The following is a 20,541-nucleotide window of genomic DNA, read 5'->3' as shown; positions in this document are numbered from 1 at the left end:
CCCACCACAAAAGCAATCAGTGATCTAGCACCCACAAGAGCTAATTCCTGCTGAAAGGAATGATGACTGAGGCCCTCCTCCTGTCCACCTCAAGGCCTCTGACATCCTAAGACTCTTTGCTGGGCAGCGGACAGGAATAGCCCAAATCAGAGCTCGTCACCAAGGCAGACTTGCTTCCCGTCATCAGTTAGCGACCAGATCAAATGATGCCCTAGGGAAGTCATTTAATCACACTTAAATAAGGCCCCAGATGCTTTATTAAAAGGATATCCACAGCAACCATTCTATTGGAACTGCTTTCGGCCCAGGCTGCAAGAGTATCCGGCTCCTTCTTAACAATCCATTTGCTCAACTGCACACTACATATCAATACAGCACGGCCAAGGCTTTAAATATTTGAACGCTAAATTGCAGGATGATGGGACCATGTCTCCACAACCAATGGAAAATCTACTGCTTACAAAATTCTACTCCAGGCCCTTTCCCCTCCTTACATTTGTGGGACCAAGGGGGATTTAGAGTTCAAGATACCCTGGGACAGTGGCCACACAAGAAAGGATGAGGTCGTTTCTGAAGCCTCATCACCAAGGCTTTGCCCGGGAGGTTCTACCAAGCGTCATGATGTAGGGCCCCTCTGTGAAGTGAGAGCCTCTAAATTCCAGTCCAAGCTCTGCTGTGTGCAGGTTGTTACTGACACAGGACAAAATGGCAGCAAGAGTTAAAGGAACATATGTTGGGCTTGTATGGGGGCTGGGGAAGGGGCTCAAGGAATCACTGAAGGATCCCTGAAGAATAAGGCATTTACCAGAGGAGTTATTAGCTCGGGGGCAGCCAGAGCAGCTGCATTTTGGTGGAAGCTCTGTAGAGAGATCAAGCTCCAGCTCCAGAGACAGGCAACATGGTCTCTGAAGAGAACCGGGGCTCAGCACAGCAGAGGAGTACCCCTCTCCCTGTACCATTTGTGAATGGGGAGGCTGGCAGTCTGTAGGCACTCTGATTCCAGAACAGGGGGCAGGGAAGGGAGTGGGGAGCAGGAAGTGCAGGTGCGCTCCCCAGGCGAGATTATAGACACGCCCCGGCAGGTGCCTGCTGGCCTGAGAGAGGAGACCTTCCCTTGGTGGGATTCCAACACTACATTCTCCACATCGCACATCGGAAGAGGGAAGAGTCTCACCCGGGGTCTGAGGTTTGTTTCCTAGCGGTTGGGTCAAGAAACTTCAATGCAGCTGATAAAGCCAAAATCTCATTCAGAGAGAGTTTTGTCTTGCTAAAGACATCTTAAATGAGAATGTTAGAAAACAACAGACTATGGCTAGGGCTGTGGCTTGGTTGTAGTGTGGGTACTGGGGCATGAGGCCTTGGGTTTCATCCCCAGCACCACACTTAAAGACAATGAGCTTCAGTTTCAGTGAGAGACTCAGATAAAGAAAGGTGTCTTGCTCTATCGCTTGCTCCGTCTGCCTATTCACTTGAAGCAGGAGCTAGGCTGCCTCAAAATCCACCCCCCCTCTTATTCCCCTCTGTTTAAAATTATATCAGGGCTATTACAGTCTGGAGAGATGGCTCAGTGATTAAGAGCACTGCTGTTCTTCCAGAGGTCCTGGATTCAATTCCCGCCACCCACATGGCAGCTCACAACTGTAACTCCAGTTCCAGGGGCTCCATGGCACCAGGCATGCATGTGGTGCATGCACCTGTATATGCAGAAACAATACAAATACACATAAAGCTATATCATACTATTTTATTATAGTAATGCAAATTGTGCAAATTGCATTGCTATTCATAAAATAAAATATGGCTTGAAAAACTTCAGGGGGTGGGCTGGAGAGATGGCTCAGAGTTTGAGAGTACTGGTTGCTCTTCCAAATGTCCTGAGTTCGGTTCAGCAAGCACATGGTGGCTCACAACCACCGGTTCCCTTTTCCGGCATGCAGGTGTACATGCAGGCAGAACACAAGTAAACCTTAAAACAAAACTAAACAAAATCCTTACGGGGCAAGAGAGATAGCTTAGCAGTTAAAAGAGTTACTGCTCTTCCGGAAGACCCAGTTCTGTCCCCAGCACCCAGGTCAGGAGGTTTTCAACCTCTGTAACTCCTCATCCAGGGAAGCTGATGCTCCCGAACTCCACAGACCCCTTCATTCATGTTCACATACTCACACATGGACATACATGCATACACGTAGTTTAAAATAAAATAAATCTTTTTTTTCCCTTTTTTTTTTTTTTCTTTTTTTTTTGTCATTGCTGGATGCAGCAGTGTGTGCTTTTATCACAGTGTTCATGAGGCAGAGGCAGGCAGTTCTCGTGAGTCTGAAGCCAGCCTGGCCTACGTAGCAAATTCCAGGCCAAGCCAAGCCTACACAGGACTGTTCTCCGACCTCTACAAAAAGGGTATTGAAAGGGGTTTTAAATAGAGTAAGTGTGGAGAATGACTGAGGAGACATGACACCTGACCTCTGCCTGTCGCCTTACCATACACATACATCCATACCATGTGCACATCTACCACACGCGTACACAAACACATGCCAGTCCCTCTCCTTCTTTTCCCCCTCTTGACGTCATTATGTGGCCAAGGCTGGACTTGAATCTGCAACCTTCCTGCTTCAGACTGCCAAGGGCATGAGCTACCATGCCCAGCTTTAAAAAATACAAACTTAAAAAAAAAAATAAAAAAATACAAACTTGGCCTGTCAGTGGTGGTGCACACCTTTAATACTAGCACTGGGGAGGCAGAGGCTGGAGAATCTCTGAGTTCAAGGCTAGCCTCATCTACAGAGTGAGTTCCAGGACGGCCAGGACTACACAGAGAAACCCTATCTGGAAAAAAAAAAAAAAAAAAAAAAAACAGACTCTGCGGTGTGCACCTGTGGGTGTGTGCACCTGTGGGTGTGCGCATAGGTGCGTGCGTGTGTGCGTGCGTAAACAGGTACCTGCACACAAGTGTTCCTGACATCAGGGGTGGATGTCCGGTATCCCCACCATCATGGTCCATCTCATTTTTCACTTGCCGTTGCTCACTATGCCTAGGCTCAGCATGTTTCTACCAGGCTGACTGACAGTCCTGGGGGTCTGCCTGTCTCTGTCCCCACCCTGAGGGTTAGAGGTGCACACTGTTGGGCTCAGCGTTTACACGGGGGCTGGGGAGTCCTACGTCAGGTCCTCATAGTCGCACGGCAAGCCCTTTACCCACGGAGCCATCTCCCTGGCTCAATCCTTTCAAAACCATCTCCGCGCTTAGGAGGCTGACACAGGAAGGCTGCTGGGAGTTCCAGGCCAGGCTGAGGTACCGACTGAGATCCTGTCTAAGTCAGTCAACTGGGCCAGTGAGATGACTCAGTGGGCACACGTGTCTTTGGTAAGACTGGAGACCTGAGTTCGATTCCCAGAACTCACATGGTAAGAGAAAACTGAACCCAGGCAGCTATCCTCTGACCTCATATACACTGTATGTATATTAGAGATCTTGCTGGAGCAATGGCTCCGCGGTTAAAGCATTTACTGCTCTTCCAAGGACCAGAGTTTGGTTCCCAGAACCTACAGCAGGTGACCCACAACACCTGTGCCTCCAGTTCCAATATGCTCTGGCCTTGGCAGGCACCTACATGCACAAGATACAGATAAACTCGTGGATGCATCATAGCATAAAAAAGAATGAATGAACAAATCTGTAAACGGTTTCAGAAGTCAGTCAGTACATCACTGGTGTTCTGGGCAGCTCTGCAGCTTCTGCTGGTGGGCTTTTGAAGCATGAAGGGGTGATCCAATTCTCCAGACACTTTAAACAGAAACCAAAAGGCCAGTGGCTCGGATGCCTGGAGTCAGCTAAGTTCATCCCCAGTGGCCCAGCCTGGAACCCACGCTGAGGGCAAGAATCAGCTGAGGAACAAAGAGGGGCATTAAGGGCAGAAAAGCCCCTTTGTGCCTCCAGAGCCACAAGTCCTGTGGAGTTATGTAGCTGTCTGAGGGACAATGGTGTTTTGTCAGCTGTGAGCAGAGTGGCTTTGTCTGCGGTGAAGCTACAGGATCTGGACACAGACAGGAACAGGACGGAAGAGGAGAGGAGGTGGCTGTGCCCCGCCTTCTAGAGAACACTTTGAAGATGACTCAACGCAATTCACTGTTTAATTTGTTTGTTTGGTTTGGTTTTTGAGACAGGGTCTCTCTAAGTAGTCCTGCCTGGCCTGGAACTCTATGCAGACCATGCTGGCCTCAAACTCAGAGAGATCCTCCTGCCTCATTCTCCCAAGTGCTCAAAATTCATTATTTGAAAACCTTCTCTTTTCTTCTCTTTTTTTAAAAAAAATGGGCTGTGGGGGACTTGCGACAGTGTCTCATATAGCTCCAGCTAGCCTATAGTGCACAATGGCTTTGGCCTCCCAATCCTCTCGCCTCTACCATCTTCCCACCTATGGCTAGGATTCTAGGCATGTGCCACCACACCCGATTGTGAATATTTTTATAACCTATACATGATAAATTAAGTTTAGATTTTTTTTGTTTGTTTTTTAAGAGAAGGTTTCTCCACGTAGCCCTGGCTTTCCCAGAAACTCACTTTGTACACCAGGCTGCCCTGGAACTCAGAGATCCACCGGCCTCTCTGCCTTCTGAGACCTGGGATTAAAGGTGTTTGACACCCCCTCCCCCATCTGAGTTTACATTCATTAAGCCCATATAGCAGCAGATCATTTCCCGCTTATAGACATGTGTATGGAAGTCATAGGTGTAGTCGGCGTTTGCTTCCTCCTGGGTTCTTTCTTTCACTCTTCTCACCCCTTCATCCACCCTTTCAACTTTCCAACACTAGATATGAAAGAAAAAAGAACAGAGAGGAAAGGAAAGAGATCCCCGAGGAAAGTCAGGGCTGGTGTTTTCATTGGACTACTTGCTCATTAGGGGTATCAAGCTCCTTGGAGCAAGTTTGGTCTTCAGGATATCTAATTTCTTCTTCTTCTCCTCCTCCTCCTCCTCCCCCTCCTCCTCCTCCTCTTCCTCTTCCCCCTCCTCCCCTTCCTCCACCTCCTTTTTCTTCTTTGTACATTACTACTTAACAAACAGCAACCTAACAAACCTCCTATTGGGGCTCTAGCATTTACATACCCTCTGAAAAAAATCCCCAGAATTCCAAATGTTACACAACTGAAAAAACTTTCTGCAGCTGGCAAAAATCACGCCTCTGCTAGAACACAAGGCAAATCATAGTCAGCTGCTGAGAAGCAGCCCTGTATCCCCACACCTGGGATTAAAATAAAAATATATTTTTGTAATATTTGTGTGTTTTGGCTGTGGTTTTTATTTGTTTGTTTTTTGTTTTCAAGACAGGGTTTTTCTGTGTAGCCCTGGCTGTCCTGGACTCACTTTGTAGACCAGGCTGGCCTTGAACTCTCAATGATCCACCTGCCTCTGCCTTCCTGAGTGCTGGGATTACAGGCATGCACTGTGCCCAACTTCTGTGCCTTTGTTTTTTAAGCCAAAATTCCAAAATTCTCACTACACCTGGGTTTTGAAACAATTCTAGAAAGAGAGGACAGGCTCTCTCCTCTACTCAATGAATGAACAGCTTAGAAGCTTAGAAAGTGGGAGTGGCCAGGGCCAGCAGAAGACTTAGCGTTACCCGCCATCCCTCCCCTCTAAGGTATTTTTAAATGTTTAAAGTATGTTTATTTACTTATTTGGGAGGCTGTACTTGTAGAGGTCAGAGGGCAACTTGTGAGGGTCTATTCTCTTCCACTGTTTGGGTCCCAGGGATGCAGCTCAGATCATCAGGCTTGAAGACAGCCACTTTTATCCAATGAGCCATCTCATCAGCCTTTCTCCTTTATACAGGGTCTCAAGTAGTTCAGGCTAGCCTCAAACTCAAGACAAACTGAAGATAGCCTAGCCTCTGACCTCTACACTTCTGGGCTGGGATTATGTTGAGCACTGCCATATGAAATGGCAGTGCCGAGGATTGAGCCCCAGTCTCTGCTCATGCTGAGGGAACCCTCCTCATCCAGCGTTTCTCATCTGCTTAGTATGTAGTGAGCTACGTACTGGCTGGGCACACACACACACACACACACACACACACACACACTGTTGTCACCATGACAACCTTATGCCAGAGGTGTGGCATGAAGCAGCACGGATCTGGTGCATCTGACCAAAATGGCTGAGTTTTAGCCTCATCCTCTGGAGTCACAGACCCATGGCAAAGAAGAACTCCACAGCCCGCCTGAACAAGAGTAAGAGCCAGAATTCATGGCTCATTTCCTTCTTACCAGAGCCTGCTGTAGGAGCTTGCCAATATCAGTTCACTCAATCAGCAGAACATCACCATGATTTGGAAAGCCAGAGATCCCTATTTTAAATATGGGCAGCAAAAGGTCGGAAGCAAAGTCACCTGCCCCAAGGCTACCCAGACTGAGAACCTGCCATGTGTGATGATGCCGTCTGTGGCCCTTTATCTTCTGTCTGACTGGATGAGGTGGTGCACACCTATAATCCCAGCACTCAGGAGTCAGAGGCAGGTGAATCTCTGCGAGTTCAATGCCAGCCAAAACACAAACAAACAAAAAAACATAAGCATATGGGCTCATAGAGTTGGACCAGATAGGACACACGCACAGATCCACCAGCTGAGAAGGGTTCTTAAGAAGAAGGCTGGGTCAACAGTTGGGGCAGGGTGCAGCAGAATGGGGAGACACTGGCAGGGGCACCCACCCCTTTGACACTGATATGATGTTGTGGTCTACAGTTCGTTGGCCACATTCATAGCTATCCTGGGACACGTATAGCTCACAGTTCACAAGTTGGACACACTTGGAAGATTTTTTTGTTTTGTTTTTGTTTTGTCTTAGCTTAGGGTTTCTCTGTGTAGCTCTAGCTGTCCTGGACTCACTTTGTAGACCAGGCTGGTCTGGAACTCACAGTGATCCACTTGCCTCTGCCTCCAGAGTGCTGGGATTAAAGGCGTGTGCCACTACGCCAGGTAAGATATTTTAATATAATAATTTATAAAACCTTGTTCTCTCTGTGTGTGTGTGTGTGTGTGTGTGTGTGTGTGTGTGAACTAGCATGAAACTCAGAGCCTCCTGCACATCTGGCCAGCATTCATTACTGTCCCTCATCTCCAGCTCTTGACCTTGTGTGATAACAGGGAAGGTCACAGGTACAGGGACACTTCTATCACTCTGCACTGGTAGCTGCCTCCATTTCTCCAGGGAGAGCCTGAAGCTCCAGGAGACAGAGTGATGGAGCCCAGAGAAGAAATCCAAGCATGCCCTCGCTCTGGCCACAGTGCACAGACCTGGTCCACAAGGCCAAGAATCGGGGGTCAATCCTAGCTAGCCCCCACCTTCCTCACGCAAGACACTTATACACCTGTACACACTCATCGCAAGACACTTCTACACATGTACACACTCAGATCAGAAGGCTGGCATCTCCATCCCCTATTTTTGTTTCTATGTTTCCCGAGATGGCTTTGAACTCCTGATCCTTCTGCTAAAGCCTCTTGAATGCTGCGATGACAGGCACATACCACCACTCTAGATCTTGCTAGGCTGGGTGCCAAGAGTCATGACAGGTGGAAGGGGGTGGCCAGACAAAGAAGTCAGGGCAGCTGAGCAGGTCAGTAATGTCTTCCCATTTCATAGTCTGAAATGTCCTCTTCCCTTCCCACCACAGCTGACCTCCAGTCACAAGAGGGACTGAGTCCAGTCACAAGAGCCCAAGTACCAAGGGTCACTCACCACCATGACTAGCTCGAATGGATACTTGTATACTCGGACAGGAGACTGGTATTTTTGTACCATGTTCAAACTCAGATACGGCCAGGGCAGGGTGAGCACGGAGTCTGTGAATGAAGAGTTGCTGGTGAAATGGCAGCTCCCTTCACACAAAGCGTGGACACTGCCTAGCGGGTTCTCAGGCAGCCCCAGCCCTCACTGACCCTGGCCACTCTTCTCCCAGCCGTCAAAGTAAGAAACTGACATGATTTCAGGCTAATCCAGCCAGGTCCACTACCCACCACACTCGCCCCTCTGAGAGCAAGCATGCCATCTCTCCATCCCTACTCCATCAGAGGCACCCTCAATACCACCCACTCAAGCAGGCACATACACTTGCAATTCTTACATTCCCACAATTGTCCTCACACGTTCTCCTCATGACATGCCATGAGTATCCTGCCCTAAGCCCACCCCCCCAGTATCTTTGTACCTGACCTTTATTTTCCTCCATGATACCCTGACATGCCCCCTTCTGTGCATTTCACCTGCACCCCACTCCCACACAGGACAGCCCTTGAGCACGCAGCAGAGAACTTCACACAGGCACTCAGCTCCCCGCAGCAACTCCACACACGCGCACAGGTGCACACGCTGCTCACCCACACACAGCTATCCAAACACGCATGCATGCACAGGCCCCGCAGCCCCGCTCACCCGCAGAGCTGCTGGAGAGACGGCAGTGCTCTGGCACCCGCTTGACCTGGGAGCTGAGCTCGCCTGAGCCCCAGCAGGACCCTTGCCCGGAGCGCAGAACCTTGGAGCTCAATAGCCTCAGTCTTACCCCAGCCTCTTGACAATCCTACACACACGCGGTGGCCCGCGTGAAGAGGAACCGGAGCAATGACAGATGTGCCGGGCCTGGAGAGCTCCAGGACCCGGGACAGCGGGAAAGCCTGGCCTGGCACCACCCCCACAGGCTTATCTTGTTCCTTGATTGGTCTGATCCCAACCCTCGCCGGCCAGACTATGCCCTCCCCCCTCCCCCCTCCTCGTCCCCCGTCTTAAGCCCTGCCCCATGTTTTTACTGGTCCCTCGCTTGGTCACGCCTCCAACCCCACCCTTGCTCCCTATTGGCCATGGATCGAGAAGGCTCCGCCCATATTGACCCGGTCTACTGTCACCTAGACTTAGCGAAGGCTCCGCCCCAAACCAGTTTCCACGCCCATGAGGACCTGCCCCCTGTTCATTTGAACCTGCTCAGAGGTAGAGCGCGCGACTTCCCTAGCTCACAGCAACCTTGCTTTGTGTGACCTCTTCTTCCACCCACTACACTTAAACTTTTTCTTGTTCTGTTTGTTTTGAGGCAGAACTCACACTGTAGACCAGTCGCGGCTATACTGCCTCAGCTCTCGAGGGCTGGGATTACAGATGTGCTCCACCACTCCACTGCTGACATCTGGCCTTAGCGCTCAGCATCTCACCTGGCCTCGCTTCAAAGGCGGCAGTGTTCCAGCCAAACCCTTCCGCATGCCTTGTTTATCCGCTCTTCACACCTCTACAGAGCGTCCACTAAGTGTCAGGCCCTCAGACGTTAAATAGATTAGACATGCTGGAGAGACGGCTCAGCAGTTAAAAGCATGAGCTGCTCTTCCAGGGGAGCGGAGCTCGAGTCCTAGCACCCAAGTCAAGGGGTTCACCCAGCTCCAGGGGGATTCAGCTCCTCTGACCTCTGCAGGCCCCTGCCCTCGCGTGCACATACCTACACACACACGTGTACATACACAGAATTTGGAACAATAAAAATAAATATTTAAAAATAAATTAGGTAATATGTATTCTTTGATAATTTAGACGTGGTGAAAAGGACCAAGGAGGAAATAATCAGGAAAAGAGTCACCCTGGGAGGAAGCTTTCGCCTATTCTTCTAACTTGAGCTGCATCGAACCCCTGCCAGTCTTCCCAGGGTGCGTAGGGACCAGCTTCACTCCCGTCAGCACTCCCTTTTCCCAACCTATCATTACACCCTGCAAGAGCAAAGGAGATGACCCCGGTATCCTTACCATCCATTCGTCATGGCTGCCCAGGACCTGGCAGACGGCACGTTACAGAAATAGAGCCGAAATTCCCATATTTACCACAAGGTGGCAGCAAAAGACAACCCAAGTAATGACAGGCGCATTTCAAATCCCTGGTGTCTTAGCCGACCTTGTCTCATTGAGGGGACTCTGGTGCTCCAAAGTTGAGGGGAGATGTGACTGCACCAGGAGAAAGAGTGGATGACATGTTGGGATGCTGGGTGCAGGGAAGTCTGAAGAAAGTGTGTGTGTGTGTGTGTGTGTGTGTGTGTGTGTGTGTGTGTGTGTGGTGTGTGTGTGTGTGTGTGTGCGTGTGCGTGTGTGTACCAAGCGCCCTCCTGCTCCAGCACAAAGGACTCGAGTTAATAATATCCCCACCCCCACCCACACACAGCCTAGCGTGGCTCTGCTAATTATCCTCACTGCTTCATTCGTACGTACAGTTCCAGACACTCTTCTAGAGACTTTCAAACATGAATGCACTTAATCCCCAAAACAGCTGCTGTACTGAAGAAAGGGCTTGGAACTTGGGGGAGCTGGCGCAGGCAGAACCCTGCGGGTGCACAAACCGCCACCAAGTGGTCCACAGCAGGGTGGCTGCTTGTGTGCTCTGTAGAGTTCACCTCAAGCCAAACCAAAACTGGAGAGCTGGTAGTGTTTGCTCCAGGAAGTTCTGGGTCCCATCCTCAGCACCCATGCACCCCTGCTGTAATATCAGCACTCAGAGATGGAAGCAGGAGGATCAGAAGGTCAGGGTCATCCTTGTGCATAGCAAGTTCAAGGCCAGCCTGGGCTACATGAGGCCCTGCCTCAGAAAAGTAAATAAATAAGGGTTAGAGAGACGAGTCACTGGTTTAAGAGCACTGGCTGCTCTTTCAGAGGACCTGGGTTCGATTCCCAGCACCCACACGGCAGCTCACAACTGTCTGTGGCTCCAAGGGACCTTCACAGACGTACATTTGCCAATGCACATAAAAGAAAAATAAATGTAATGAATATATACGTACAAATAGTAAACCAGTAGCTGTCTGGAGAGATGGTTCAGTCAGTGTGAGCCCCGGGCGGGACTCCTTAGCATGCGTGTGAGTGCCAGGCAGGTGTGGCAGCCCAAACGTCATCCCAGCGTGTGTGCAGATAATAGGGACTCTGTGAGCACGCTCAGTAACAGAATCGGTGAGTTTAGAGTTCAAGCGAGAGGCCCTCCCTCAACATGTAAGGTAGAGGCTGCTCAAAAAGACACCTGTCTGGGTGTGGTGGTGCATACCTTTGATCCCAGCGCTTGGGGGGGCAGAGGCAGGCAGATCTCTGAGTCTGAGGCCAGCCTGGTCTGCAGAGTGAGTTGTGGGACAGCCAAGGCTACATGAGAAGCTCTGTGTCTTAGTTAAGGTAACTATTGCTGCAATGAAGCACCATGGCAAAAGCAAGCTGGGGAGGAAAGGGTTGCCTGGCTTCCACTTCCACAGCACTGTTCATCACAGAGGGAAGTCAGGACAGGAACCCAAACAGGGCAGGTACCTGGAGGCAGGAGCTGGTGCAGAGGCCGAGAGGGGTGCTGCTTGCTGTCTTGCTCCTCACGGCTTGCTCAGCCCGCTTCCTTAGAGGATCCAGGACCAGCATGTTCTTAACTGAGGTTCCCTCCTCTCCAATGACTTTAGCTTGTGTCAAGTTGACATACAGCTAGCCAGAACACCCTGTCTCAAAAACGAAAGAGAAAAGGAGGACACCTGGCCTCCGCATGCATTCGCACACAAGCATCTGCGTTCTCACACACACGCACACTCACACACAAGAGAATGAAGTACATATACCATGAGAGTGCCTACTGCACCCATCATCCTTCTCAGGGCTGTGTAAGCAGAGCGACAGTATGGCTGCTTCACAACACGGTCATGTAGAAGGGTACTACACCCAGGAAGCAGTCTCTCCTCTGAGCCTGCCCCCCCACCCCCCGCAACCTCCCATTCACCACTTCGGAAGGACATCGAGTCTGTCCCCTGAGGCCCTAGGTGTGTTCTTTCTCCAACTCTCAGCACACAGCCCAGCGCCTCTTTGTTGGGGACCCTCCAGGGCCACCCAGGTCACAGTTGCTCAGGTTGTAACCTGCACAATGCCAAACAGTGCTCCTGGTCACTGCAGCCTTGCCTGGGCAGGAGCAATGCTTAGGGGGCAGACCAGGAGCCTGCTCAGTCCGGCCCTGCCTGCTCTGCTCCTGGCCTGTCCCCAAGTCTGTTCATTTCTGTAACAGCTTCTGGGTGCTCCCCAGTGTTACCTGTCATGAGAAGCCTCCAGACAGTGGTGGGTCCTCAGCTCGGGGGGGGGGTGTGCACATGGGGCTGAGAGGCTCAGTGGATCCACAGATCCACCCTCCCAGGTGAGGTCGGGCCCTCCGCTCACCCCTGTGTGGCCACACTGTCCCCACTTTCGTCTTACTTCACTTTAAAATGTATTTCTATTTATATCTGTTTTAGGCTACGTGTGTGCATGTATGTTTATGTGTGGGTATGCACACAGGAGCTGGGAATTGAGTGGGGCCTCTGTGAGAGCGGCAAGCACTCTTGAATGCTGAGCCATGTCTACTGTACTTGGTTTTTTTTTTTTTTTTTTAAGGCAGTTTTGCTCTATAGCCAAGGCTGGGCTTGAATTTATCATGTTCCTCTCACCTCAACCTTCTGAGAGCTGAGATTATAGGTCTGTGCTACCTCAGCTTTGATCAAGAATTCTGTTTGTTTTGTTTTATGGGGGCTGGGGCTGGACCCTAGGGCCTCCCTCCAGGCTGCGGGGCAAGTGCAAAGCCCCACCCGCCCTTCCTTCCTTTCTGTGACTGAGTCAGACTGTTCTGTGAACAGACCACATTCCACAACTCTGTGGACAAGCAACTGAGCTGACAGTGTGGCTTTCACACGTGGATAAGAAGCGTGTGAATAATGCAAGATAATCCAGACAGACAGACGGCCAGAGAAAGATCCAGCTGGGACAGTGAGGCAAAGAGCTTGCCCTCATGACCACTTCCCCACTGGAGAATTCATGAGCTCTGAACCTGGGCACACTCCCTCCAACTCTTTTGGTTGAGTTTTGCTTGGTTGATTGGTGGGTTTTGGGACCAGGTCTTACACTGTCGGCCAGGATGTCTTGGAACTCACTAGGTCACTCAGGCTAGCCTCAAACCCGTAATGACCCTCCTGAGTTGACCCTCCTGAGTTGACATCTTGTATGCTGGGATCTCAGATGTGTACCACAGCTCTTCTGCTTTGCTTTTCGTTGTTCTTCTTTATTGACACTTGCCATGTAGGCCAAGCTGGTCTCCATTTCACACTCCTCTGCCTCAGCCTCCTGAGCCTCCAACAAGAGGCATGCACCATCATGCCCAGCTCTCCGGTTTTGAAAACACCTCAAAAGGGCAGAAGCAGCATGTGTTTGGAGGTGACTCTGCCTGAGCTGTGTCCCCTGAGGGCACTGGGTGGTCACTGGTTACCTGTCTACCCTTTGGGTGAATAGATTTGGTAGGAGACAAGTGCAAAAGGAGACCCTCCTTGGTCCTTACTCTCTACCTCCACCAAGGCCCTTTCTCTGCCTGCTCCAGAGGACCCCAGCAGGCTAGGGAAGGTGCCGTAGTGCTGGTTCCTGGGCTCTGTCAGGCAACAAACTTGGGACTTGAAACACAGCACAAATTCCCATCTCACGACTCAGAAGCCTAGAAGCTGAAGTGGGTCCCACTGGGCTAGAGGTGGGTGTCAGTCCGGCTACCTTCTGCAGGTTCTGAGGGCAGCCAGTTTCTGGCCTCACTGGGGCTCCAGGCCGTCTGCAGAGAGGCCTCCTGTGCAGAGGGAGTGGACAAATAGAGTTCTACATAGTGTGGCCATGACCAGGCAGAGGGGACTAGGCATGTGGCCATGACCAGGCAGAGGGGACCAGGCATGTGGCCATGACCAGGCAGTGTCTCACTGTACCCCAAAACACAGAAACAAGGCTCAGCCTGCCCTGGGGCCTCTCCCTCCATAATCCTACACAGAGCATGGGACGGAGGACATGATGAGGGGAGAGAAACCTGCTATCCCCTGCCACAGCCTAAGCTCCCAGGAAGAAAGAGAGACAACTAACTCAGCCTCTCAAGATGGGGGGGGGCTTGGGCACTGGCTTTCACCGCGGTGTCCCCCAGTTGCTGGGTAAAAACACTTCATTAAGTACTGAGGGAGAGCCAGGAAGCTGCTCAGTATCAGGAAGTTGCCAGGAAACAGTACAGCCGGGCTCTGGCTTCAGGGAGAGACTGGAGCCAGATCCATGGCACATTGGACCTCACTGAGCAGTAGATAGAGGCAGTAAAAGGCAGGGTGTAGGCACACCTGAGTGTGGCGAGCTAGCAGAGACTGAGGAGGTGCAAAGGCCGCCGGGAAGGAGCATACTCAATGGGAGGCCAGCAGCGTGGGTGGCAGCAGAGGAGGGATTGGGCTGTTCAGGGGCTAGTGTGAGAGCACAGATCTTGGGGGTTGTCTGCTGAGCCTCTGGCTGCTGTGCTTAGAATAGACTAGCGAGCAAGTGAGAAGGGAGGAAGGGAAGAGGAGGAGGGAGAATGAAGGCGAGAAAGGAGGACAGAGGGAGGAGAGAGGGGAGACCTGAGAACAGGGAAGATGAACAGAGCCTGAGAACAGGGAGGAGGGAGGAAGAGCCTAAAACAAAAGGAAGGGGGGGCCTGAGAGGAGGGAGAGAGGAGGAGGGACCTAAGAGGAGGGAGAGAGGAGGAAAGGTCTGGGTAAAAGTAGAGAGAAAGAGGGGGCTAGGAGGGGGGAGAAGGGGGGGCCGGAGGAAAAAGGAAGGGGGAAGGGGAGGGGGAGGGGCTAGAAGGAGGAGCCTGGGAGAACCCAGAGTCTCCTGCTGGAAGCTGGATCTGAAGCTCAGGTAAACAGCACTTGGATGACTTTTGTGGATGAAGAGGGAACTGAGGAGAAGCTTTAGCCAGATGAAGGAGAAGCCCATTCCTGCACAGGCTCATCCCCACAGGGCAGACAAGAAGCCTGTGGCAATGACAGAGCAGAGATCAGCTGGGTCCTCATCCTCCTTGCTGGATTCTGTCCACAGGCTTGGTCAGCTCATGGAGTGCCATGGGCTGAAAAACTAGAGTCTCACACGTCCACAGAGTGGACTCCAGGGTCCTCTGTCCTCAGACCCACCAGCTGACCCTCCGAAGCGTCTCAATGGTGATGCTCAACACACAGCTGGTCAAGTTTACACAAATAGAAGCCTTTGACACGCCCACATCAACAAAATGGCCAGACTGTCGGCCTCCTAGTTAGGCCTGGTGGCACAGGTGTGTAATCGTATCCATGCTGGAGGCTGAAGCAAGAGGATCAAAGTTCAAGAGCCTATATGGGCTATAGAGTGAGTTCAAATCCAGTCTGGGCAACTTAGTGAGACCATATCTCAAAATATAAACAAATAAGTAAATATTTTAAAGTTTATTTTAATATTTATATATTTATTTATAGACAGGATCTCACTATATGGCTCTGGCTGCCCTGGAACTCACTCCACAGACCGGCCTGGCCTTGAATTCACAGAGATCTACCTGCTTCGGCCTCCCTAGTGCTGGAATTAAAGGTACGGGCCTCTAGAGCTCACTATGAATAAATATTTTAGAAGGCTGGGGATGTAGCTCAGAAGGACGGGCCTGTGCATTCATGCAGTCCTGAGCTCAGTCCTCAGAACTGGAAAGAAAAAGTCCAACAGGAGATGACTGGCAGCTCCAGGCTCACCCCAGCATCTCCCCATCTGGGGAAGCTCCCAGATAAGGTACCTCTCCCAAGCCGCAGGGGCTGGGTCCATCAGAGTGGCCAGCCCCTGTGAAAGGACGGGCGGGAACTCAGGAGAGAGGAGCGAGCTTTGTCCAGAGCTCAGTTTGACTCATCAATCAGGGCCCTTGGCCCAGGCCCGGATTAAGTTTGAGTCTGTGATCCGAGAATGGCTGGGAGAGCAGCAGATGGCAGCTTGGCCACTGGGTCCCAGGCTGGAATGTTTGAGCTCAGCAGAGAGGGGACAAAGGTCAAGGTAGACCTAATGGGCAGATTGTGGCAGGACGGCCACAGAGACACAGGCGTGTTTTAATCTAGTCTGCTCACCCTACACCACAGGCCTCCTTCCTTGTGGTACCACATCCCCCACATTCCTTCCTCCGGGCACACCTTTCCTCTCTGGAGGTTGCTCAGTTATTGGCCCTCCTTGTCCGAAACTTAAGTTTTTTCTTTCTTTCTCTTTCTTTCTTTTTTAAAGAAAGTATGCTCAGTATGTAAAATATCTGTCATGCAGGCATGAGGATCTGAGTTTTGGTGGTGGGAGTTGGGCGTGGGAGTTTGAGACATTTCTCTACTTAATAGCATGAGGATCTGAATTTTTGTTGTTGTTAGGCGACGTTTCGAAACAGGGCTTCTCTGTGTAATAGCCCTAGCTATCATGGACTAGCTTTGTAGACCAGGCTGGCCTTAAACTCACAGAGATCCGCCTGCCTCTGCCTCCCAAGTGTTGAGATCAAAGGAGTGCACCACCACATTCGGCAGAGGACCCAATTTAAAATTTGGGCACCTACATAAAAATGGGGGCTGGTGCTGGAGATGGCTTAGCAGTTAAGAGCAATTTGCTGTTCTTGCAGAGGACCCAGGTTTATTTCCCAGTACCCATGGGGCAACTCAAAGCTGTTTGTGACCACCATTCCAAAGATTGGATGCCCTGTTTTGCAGCAGGCACATACGTGGTACATATAAACACAGGCAGCCAAACACTCGTTCACATAAGCTAAAAATAAAAACAATTTTTAAATGGGGCTGGTAGGGCACATTTGGAGTTCCGGTGCTGCAAGGCAAAGACAGGCAGATCCCTGGGAGCTCTCTGGCTAGCTGGCCTAGCTGAACCAGCAAGGCCCAAGTCACACTATCAAAACAAACAAACAAAAAACAAAAGCCCAGGAGGCAGAAGCGGGCAGATGTCTGTGAGTTCTAGACCAGCCTGGTCTACAGAGCGAGTTTCAGGACAGCCAGGAATCCTGCCTCAAAAAACCAAAAGAAAAAAAGCAACCAAGGTAGACAGTGCCTGAGGAACAACCAAGGTACATACGCAAACACACCTGGAATATGCAAATGCATAAGCACACAGAGAAAAGCAAGCAATAAGATTGCCTGTTCATCATTTTCCCGATGGGATGTGCCTCGCTTGCTGTTCCAACGCCTGGACACACAGCAGGTGCTGAGCACATGGACGATTGCACATAAAGGAAGCACTGGGGACCTTAGGCCTACTGCTTTCCCTGGCAACCGGTGGGGAAAGCCTGGTTGCCATGGAAATGTCAGTAATGCTTAAGAGCATGAGGGACCTTGGGGCGCTGAAGCCTGAGGGTCGTCTTCCTCTCCACCCTAGGCCTCAAGTTGACGGCTTTCCCCACAGTGTTCCCAGGCCCTCACGCAGTGGTGTCTTTGTGTGCGTTGTCCTTCTTTGTGCTGGGATGCTCTGTTTGGGGACCTTGAACTTATCCCATCTCCTATCCTCTCCCTGCTTCTCCACAGCAAGCCCTCTGAGGGCTCCACCCTGACATCACGTTCTGAGGAACTCGGACTTGACTTGTCAAGCAATATCTGATCAATAAATATGGGATGATGTGATGGGCTGGGGATGTGGCTCAGTTGCTAAGAGTGCTTACCTAGCACAGACAAATACCGGGGTGCTATCCTTAGCACCACACAAACCAGGCATGCTTGTAATTCCAGTACTTAGGAGGTAGAAGCAGGAGGATTGGAAATTCAAGGTCATCCTCAGCTGAACAATGAGCTTGAGGCTAGCCTGGCCCACACAGGAGGGTGAGGCCAGCTGGGCTGCATGAGATCCTGCCTATAAGTAAATACTAGATGGATGGATGGATGGATGGATGGATGGATGGATGGTAGACGAGTGAAGAAAGAAACTTCTTCTACCATAATTCTGACTCAGGACCACTGACTCTTGCCTAGTGCTCTGAGGATCTTCCCTGGAACCACACTCATTCACACATTCACTCATCACATAGTCTTTGTCCATCAAGTGGTTAGCGCTGGCAGCAGTGGGATGGAGGAGCTGGAACAGAACATAGTCCTGAGTCTCCGGGGACTTGAAAGGCATGCCGCTCATACAGCTGTGGCTGAAAAGAACAGAGAGGAGGTGACAAGGTCTGGCAGCTGGGTGCTCTAGTCAAGGTTCACAAATAATTCACTGTAAGGTCACACTTTGCATCAGCTGTCATTGTTTTGCATCTTCATTGGGTGCATGGAGTTTGTATGAGGATGTTCCCATCTTGCAGATGTGAAGACTGGGTTCAGACACTTGGAGATACTCGCTCAGGGTCACACCACAAGGGAATGAAAGAACTCCGACTGAACACCTCAGCTCCCACGTTCTTCTCACTTAACAGAGAGGGCAAATCACCTTCCCCAAAGTCACACAGCTCAGGGCATGGCTAAACTGGCTTTTGAACCCAGTTGGGCTTCAAGATAAGCCCTGGTTTGATTTCTTGTTCTGCCCCTCGCTCGGGATTCTGGGCACTGGAGAGAACAGGCCCTGACCTTCTGACCTGACCGGCCCCAGGGTTATCCACACCCTAGACACTTGCCCAAGAATGCAGCTGCACTGGTCTGGTGTACATGAGCCTGGCAGGGCCCAGAAGGGGAGGAGCGGGCAGCAGGCAGGAAGAAGCAGCTGGGCGTGGACAGGAGGCCGGGCAGTCTGTCCTGCAAGGATGTTGTGCCTGGCAGAGCCTGTTCAGCCCCACCTAGAACCACTCTGCCCTGACGGGGTGACTTCCTTGCAGAGAAGCCTTCGGGGTGAGTGTGAGAGCACCAGAGGACCTACAGTGAGGCGTCTGGGCTTCAGATTCACCCCATTGTGGCTAGGCATATAGGAGAGGGCCAGGGCCCTGAGGTTCAGAGCAGTCACCATTCAACCGTGGTGGGGGTTGTCTCCATATTTTGGCAACATACACAACTGTACAGGTACGCTCCTGAGTCTAGGGAGGGTAGCAGGGAGTTAGGGGGAGCCTGTCTTCCTGGAGTGACCACAGGGTGGGGCTACCTATCAGCAGGGATAGGCTGCCAGGGGCCCCAGCGGGTGAAGGCCTGAAGAATGCTTCAGGGTGACTCAGGGGCAAGAAGACTCAGTGAGTCACCTTGGACCCTCTTCTGTGCCTGCTTCCAGCTTGCCAAGGGTGAGCTATGGGGAGCTCCAGGGGGGCCCCAGCTCAGGGTTATGTATGAGTCAGCCCATGTGAGCTGAAGGGCCAGCTTGAGTTTCCATCCCAAGAATTGTCCCACAAGAAAAGTAAATACGTGTTACACAATACGGGGCGAAGCTAGGCCAGCCCCCTCCTGTCCTCTGGGAAATGGGGAGGAGAGAGGCCTCCGTACCCAGAGATCTGAACACATCCCTGTGCACTGACTGACCCCGACCTATTAGGTGAAGCAGTCCAGAGCGGGTAAGCCACCTGCTGAGATCATAAAAGCCGGCTTTGACCTGTGTTTTTCAGATAGGCCCCAAACTGCTTGCTTCAGTGCTCCGAGGATGGCTACTCACTAAAAAGCAGTTTCCATCTGGCTGGTTATCTCAGTGAATAGAGTGTGGTGCTGATAAAATGCAGCTCCCTGGGCCTCTAAACCCCCACTTCGCCACAATCCCACGAAAAAAAACCTGCCATTGAGCATAGGGCCTCACAGGCCAGCAAGCAATGCACCGCTGAGCTCCACCCCCAGCTCTTTTTACTTTTTGCTTGGTGACAGGGTCCTAGTAAGTCACTTGGGCTAGCCTTGAACTTACTCTGGAGCCGAGGCAGGCCTTGAACTTTTAATCCTCCTGACTCAGCCTCAGCTGAAATGACAGGTCTGTGCCACTGTGCCTGGGTGGAATCTGTAGGTACGTGAGGCTTCCCTGGGTGAAGGTGGAGCCATAGATGAATGAGAGAGAGACTGCCCACGAGAGGCTGGACCTGGGCCTCCACCCTGGGACGGGAAGGCCCCATCCTGGTCCTGTACGCATGGCTCTCTGTTCCCTGGCTGAGAGAATGCTGTCCTTCCTGTTTCAAACTGGTTCAAAGTGAGCGAGCGTGGAGTGCACATTCCTCTCCGACTTCTGGGGAAATTGCTGAGCACAAAGAGGGTACGTGACCCTTGCAACAAGGAAGACCGAGCCTTCCTTCCAGCTTTGGAAAGGGTCACTGGTTGCTGGGCGCTGGGTGGCCCTGCAGGTGCCTCCTGGATGAGGTTTGACCCTCCTGGAATTAGTACTTACCGCTCCCCGGGGCTGGCCTCCCTGCCCCCGCCACGGCAGAGGGAGTGAGTCACTTGGCAGAAGACAGCTTGGCACTGCCGTGCTAACCCCATCTGGCCCCCAGAGGATGTGCGAGTGAGGGCAGATCCCCGACCCCATCCTGCCCGACGACAGATGTGTGTGGAACACATGCGCGCGTACACGTGCACACATCCTCACGCAGGCACGCGCAGCTCCGCCAGCCCCGGGCTGGCTATTTTACAACATGGAGCTAGAAAATGGGTGAGGGCCAAATGGAATTCCTCCCTTAATCTGTTAATTCTCCCCAACACTCCTGGGCTGGGCCCAGCTGAGTCAGTGGGCACCAGGCCCAGCTGCCCTGAGCCTGGGAGTGGAAGCTCTGGTGGGTAGAGAGAGGGCTGTCCAGAGTTTGGCTGCTTGGAGCTGCTGGATGTGGCCACAGACCAGTGACTCTCAGAATG

At 51.6% G+C, this 20,541-nt stretch overlaps 1 protein-coding gene across 5 annotated transcripts in view; it reads right to left on the bottom strand.

The window, feature by feature from the left end:
- Positions 1–8,729, bottom strand: part of Sec14l5 (SEC14 like lipid binding 5) — a 41,811-nt gene extending 33,082 nt beyond the window's left edge. For 3 of the 5 annotated variants that reach the window (XR_009584527.1, XM_021632375.2, XM_060364113.1), the window contains exons 1-2: positions 8,433–8,729; positions 7,740–7,843 (exon numbers count right to left, since the gene is read on the bottom strand). Coding sequence is in view for 4 of the 5 variants with exons in the window: in XM_021632375.2 (XP_021488050.1) it covers positions 7,740–7,802 (63 nt within the window). In the remaining variant the exon portion in view is untranslated. The remainder of the gene's footprint in view (positions 1–7,739; positions 7,844–8,432) is intronic. The other 2 variants (XM_060364112.1, XM_060364114.1) reach the window with 1 other exon arrangement.
- Positions 8,730–20,541: the final 11,812 nt, after the last annotated feature.

Source organism: Meriones unguiculatus, chromosome 11 (genome assembly GCF_030254825.1).
Source record: "Meriones unguiculatus strain TT.TT164.6M chromosome 11, Bangor_MerUng_6.1, whole genome shotgun sequence".
NCBI classification, from domain to species: domain Eukaryota; kingdom Metazoa; phylum Chordata; class Mammalia; order Rodentia; family Muridae; genus Meriones; species Meriones unguiculatus.
The sequence above is the reverse complement of the archived record's forward strand: the minus strand, read 5'-3'. Positions and strand labels throughout refer to the sequence as shown.